The 4,881-nt window shown below is 59.1% G+C and overlaps 2 protein-coding genes across 2 annotated transcripts in view; one reads left to right on the top strand and one right to left on the bottom strand.

Moving 5' to 3' along the window:
* The window catches only part of LOC104833337 (zinc finger protein 729-like), a 49,591-nt gene that overhangs the window by 5,263 nt on the left and 39,447 nt on the right, over nt 1–4,881 (bottom strand). Inside the window, 1 exon segment of the mRNA XM_010569926.1 lies at nt 2,764–3,812. Coding sequence (XP_010568228.1) covers nt 2,764–3,812 — 1,049 coding nt within the window.
* Nucleotides 4,587–4,881, top strand: part of LOC104833327 (zinc finger protein 883-like) — a 6,335-nt gene continuing 6,040 nt past the window's right edge. The window contains exon 1 of the mRNA XM_010569916.1: nt 4,587–4,611. Within this exon, the coding sequence (XP_010568218.1) occupies nt 4,587–4,611 (25 nt within the window). The remainder of the gene's footprint in view (nt 4,612–4,881) is intronic.

The raw sequence follows: 4,881 nt of genomic DNA, 5'->3' as shown, positions 1-4,881 counted from the left end.
ACCGAAGTGTGTGTCCCCCCCCACCCGCCATGTGAGCTCACCCCTATATTAGACACTGGGGAATCCCCACCGAAGGATGCTGTTAGATGGGGGGGAGCTCGCTTCGCTGCCCCCTGCACCCGTACTCCATCCCATCTCGCTGTGGATGCCTCTAGGGACCCTCTGGGGGGGGGGGGTCAAACATGGGGGTCCGGAGCCTCAAATCCATCAGCCTTCAGAGGTGGGGGCAGATAGACCCCTGGGGGCTAACGCTGTGGCCCCCTTGCCAAGGAGATGCCCCCAAAGATGCCCAACTTGTTACCCAAGAAGATGCTCAAGGAGTTGCCCAAGGAGATGCCAAAGGAGTTGGCTAAGGAGATGCCCAAGGAGTTGCCCAAGGAGATACCCAAGTTGTTTGTTGCCCAAGGAGATGCCCAAGGAGATGCCCAAGGAGTTGCCCAAGGAGATACCCAAGTTGTTTGTTGCCCAAGGAGATGCCAAAGGAGTTGGCTAAGGAGATGCCCAAGGAGTTGCCCAAGGAGATACCCAAGGAGTTGCCCAAGGAGATACCCAAGTTGTTTGTTGCCCAAGGAGATGCCCAAGGAGATGGTCAAGGAGTTGCCCAAGGAGATACCCAAGTTGTTTGTTGCCCAAGGAGATGCCCAAGGAGATGGTCAAGGAGTTGCCCAAGGAGATGCCCAAGTTGTTTGTTGCCCAAGGAGATGCCTACATCCCAAGGAAACCGGTGCCCACGTCCCAAGGAAACCGGGAGATGGACTCACCTTTGAAGCTCAGCCACAGTGGTAGATGCTGGAGACTCCAGACCAGGAAACTCCACACCAGCAGGCAGGATCTGGCAGCACTGGAGGGCAGGGTGCCCTCTGTCCTGGCCACACGTGCAGAGGAGGCAGCTGCTTGCCCGGGGACCCCTAAAAGCTTGAGGGTGCGTGGGGAGATGCCCTCAGGGCAAATCCTCTCTGGACCCAGTGAAGGCAGATCGTCCTCCTTGGAGAACCTCCCTGGACCCAATGAAGGCAGATCTCCCTCCTTGGAGATCAACCCAGTACCCAATGAGGGAAGAGAATCTCCCTCCTTGGAGATCCTCTCTTGACCAAATGAAGGTCTCTAGACCCAATGAAGGCAGACGGTCTTCCTCCCTGGAGATCCTCCTGGACCCAATGAAGGCAGAGGGGTTTGAGGGGTTTGGGGTTGGGTGTATTTGAGACAACCCAGCCAGCATCGACATGGGACATTGCTGGGAAGGGGCAACGAGTGGGGCATTCTGGGAGGGACACCACAGGTCAGGGACACACATAGCCCCAACTTTCACCTCCTGGCAGGCAACTCATCATCACCACCACTCAACCATGGACCATGAACCGATGCAGGCTGCCAGGCTGGTTGAGTTTCCCCGGGATGGGGGGGTTATTTTTGGACACCCCACCCAAGATGACCCCCAAACCTCTGGTTTTCCACACGGAAAGAGCTGGGATTCGCAGCTCCTCCAAGGAGAAGCAGAAGCCACCTGCTGGGTTTTGCACTAGTCTATTTTTATTCACAATACAAACACAGCTCCTGCTCATCTTGGGAAGAGACAGACCAGGCAGCCGGCACGACCGCGACCTCAAAAATGCCAGGAAATCCCTGGATTTGTGTCCTGATCCCATCCCTGAGGTTCACTCCAAGGGTTCAGCTCTTTTCATCTTGGAAATACCTGCAGGTAACGCTCCCCGTGATCGCCTGGGGGTTTCTTTCCAGCCATGGGCAGTGCTACCTCCTCCCCATTACTGATGGGTTCCCACCATGAGCCCCCTTTGCATGGTGGGGGATTGATCAACCCAAGAACAGCCATGAGCATCCCCACGCTGGCTTGGGGACAAACCTTCCCTTGTCCCAGCTCCTGTCCCCAACAGCCTCCAGCTCACCCCAACACGTTGGGTTCCTCCAACCGCAGGTGGGCTCCCGCTGAATAAATACAATAAATACATTAAATAAACCACTCAACGCTGGGTCCGCAACGAAGCATTGCTGGCGGCCAAACCGCGGCACGTGGCTGGGAGCTGCTGGGAACGGACACCCAGGCTTTTCTCAACAACAAAGCCACAAAATGGGGATATTTTGCCCCAAATGGTGTCATTTGGTAGATGGCATCATCATGCCCCAAGTGCAGCTGGGAGGGCTCAGGCTTTGGGTGTTGGTCAAGGCTGGCAGCATGGGGAAGGTGGGATGGTCAAGGGATGAAGCCACCACAGATATTTTGGGGTCTCTCTGAGTTGGACAAGGAGCCGGTGGGATCTCCAGCACCCCTAACCCCATCTCCTTCCCCTCCGCACCTCCCCAGCCGCTCGGCACCATCTCCCCATCACCCATGGAGGTGGTTTCTCCTGGACTACGCATGGAGGAGCACAGTTGGGATGTCCTGATGTCTGTTAGCAGGATTAGGTCTGATTTTCTGGAGGGCCCCCCCCCAAATCCCACTCAGCCCCCAGCCCCATCTCCATCCTCCCCTATCTACCCTACCTTCCTACTCTACCCTACAAAAACTACGTCCTCGGGGCCGGGGTTGGTGCCACCGGGGGACATCACCGGCTTGGAAGCACCCATCACACATGGGGGCTACCCGAGGCACCCCACGGCAGTGGTGGGGGGAGAGGAGCCACCCGGGGGGTCAACCCTCTGTCCCCCCCTCCCTGTCCCCCGGTTAACAGGGCGTAAGCTCATCCGGCGGCTCCTCCGGCGGTTCTTCCTCGCCGTGGCTACGGAGATGACGGTGAAGATGAGAACTGACGCCGAAACGCCGTCCACACTGTGGGCAAGGGAAAGGCTTCTCACCGGCATGTGCCCGTCGGTGCTTAGCCAACGCTGAACCATCAGCAAACGCCTTGCCGCAATCGGGACAGGCGTGCCGGGGACCGGCGTGAGCCCGTTGGTGCTTATGGAAGTGTAGGGTGCTGTTGAAGCTCTTCCCGCAATCAGCACAGATGTGGGGTTGCCCGCCAGCATGGGTACGTTGATGCCGGTAGAGATGGGAGGTCCGGCCGAAACGTTTGCCACAGTCCCCGCATTGGTAGGGTCGTTCGCCAGTATGGATACGTTGATGTCGTTCCCAATGAGAGCTCCAGGAAAAACTCTTCCCGCAATCACCGCAACGGTACGGTTTCTCACCGCCACCGTGGAGGCTACGCCGATGCCGGGCATATTGGGCGCGGGCGCCGAAGGCTTTACCACACTCTTCGCAACGGAAAGGACCATCACCCAGATGAAGGCGTTGGTGTTTGACCAATGCCGGCCCATCACCAAAACTCTTCCGGCATAGGGTGCACTTGTAGGGTCGTTGGCCGGTGTGGGTACGTTGGTGCCGGTCAAAATGGAGGGTGCTACCAAAACTACGCCCGCAATAAGTGCAGATGTAAGAGCGACCGCCGGCATGGGTGCGTTGGTGCCGGTAGAGGTGAGAGCTACGGCTAAAACGCTTACCGCATTCAGGGCACTGGTAGGGCTTCTCACCAGTATGGACACGTTGGTGACGGTCAAAATGGGAGCTCCAACTGAAGCTCTTACCGCAGTGACTGCATTGGAAGGGCAACCGACCGGTGTGCAACCGTTGGTGGGTCACCAGCTCCTTGTTACGGCGAAAACTCTTCCCGCACTCCTCGCATTTATACGGCAATCCACGGGGACGTGCCGGTGGAGCCGGTGGACCTGGCCGTTCGGCAGCATGAGCCCGTTGATGCCGGTAGAGGTTGGAGCTGACGTTGAAGCTCTTACCGCAATGGAGGCAGAGGAAGGGTTTCTCACCGGTGTGGGTCCGCCGGTGTTTGCTGAAGTGGGAGCTGCAGCTGAAGCTCTTGCCGCATTCCCCGCACTCATAACTCTTCTGCAACACAATGATGCTCTTGAAGTTGGAGAAGGTGCCAGCTCCTGCTCCGGTTTTACTGCCGCGCCGACCTCCTGCCGCGCCAGGAGAGTCGATCTGCTGGACCACGGTCCAACGCAGGGTTTCCCGTGCCGGGCTCCGTTCGCCCGGTGAACCCTCTTCAGGGTGACCCAACAAGGCGGCCGTATCCATCTCTACGATCTCGGGATCGCCTGCTGTCTGGGGGTCTGTCTCAGGGTCGCTCGGTGTCCCTGGGACAGCGGAAGGGGGGCAGAGGGGGGTCAATCCCGGGGGGGTGGGGCTAATGGGGATGGAGACCCCCTTCCCGTGGGACAATCAAGGGGGCTGGGCTGGTGCACCCCGTAACTTTGAGCTTCTTGGCACATCTTTGGTACAGAGACCGAGGACATGGATTCCGTTTGGGGGACACACCACGGGATCCGGGTGCCCGTGGGGGGGTCTCCATCCCTTTCCCAAAGCTGAAGCGCAATGAGGACACCCCCCACACCCCACCCCATCCTCAACACTTACTCTGCATCACCGGGGGGTTGTAGGCGTCCTCCTCCCCGCTACCCCCAAAAAGCACCGTCTGCTCCGGCTCCGCAGCCCCCCAGGTATCCATCACCCGTTCCCACACCTTGGCCGGTGACACGGGGATTCTGGAAAGCCGAGAGCACCCCGTCACCATCCCGCAGCCCCCCTGCCCTGCAAAAGCATCGCCAAGGTCTCGATGAAGTTTGGGGTTCAGCAGGATGGTGGGTGCACCCCTCCTGCATGGCGGGTCCTGGTGCCTGGCATGGGGAAGTGTTTCGGGGTCCTGGTTTGTGGCGTGTCCCTGTGCCCCATGGGTGACACCAGCAGAGGGGGGGGACACCAGATGCCAACGGGGGGTGGCAGGTCCTGGCGCTTGGTGGGTGACACTGGATGCCGGTGTAGGACCACGTTGGGCACCCCAGGACCAGGGTGAGATGGAAGAGACCCCCCGGTCCCCCAGCCCCTCTGCCCCACTGGGTCTATATGGGATG

Source organism: Haliaeetus leucocephalus, unplaced genomic scaffold, assembly GCF_000737465.1.
Source record: "Haliaeetus leucocephalus isolate CR32 unplaced genomic scaffold, Haliaeetus_leucocephalus-4.0 Scaffold282, whole genome shotgun sequence".
Lineage (NCBI taxonomy): Eukaryota > Metazoa > Chordata > Aves > Accipitriformes > Accipitridae > Haliaeetus > Haliaeetus leucocephalus.
The sequence above is the reverse complement of the archived record's forward strand: the minus strand, read 5'-3'. Positions and strand labels throughout refer to the sequence as shown.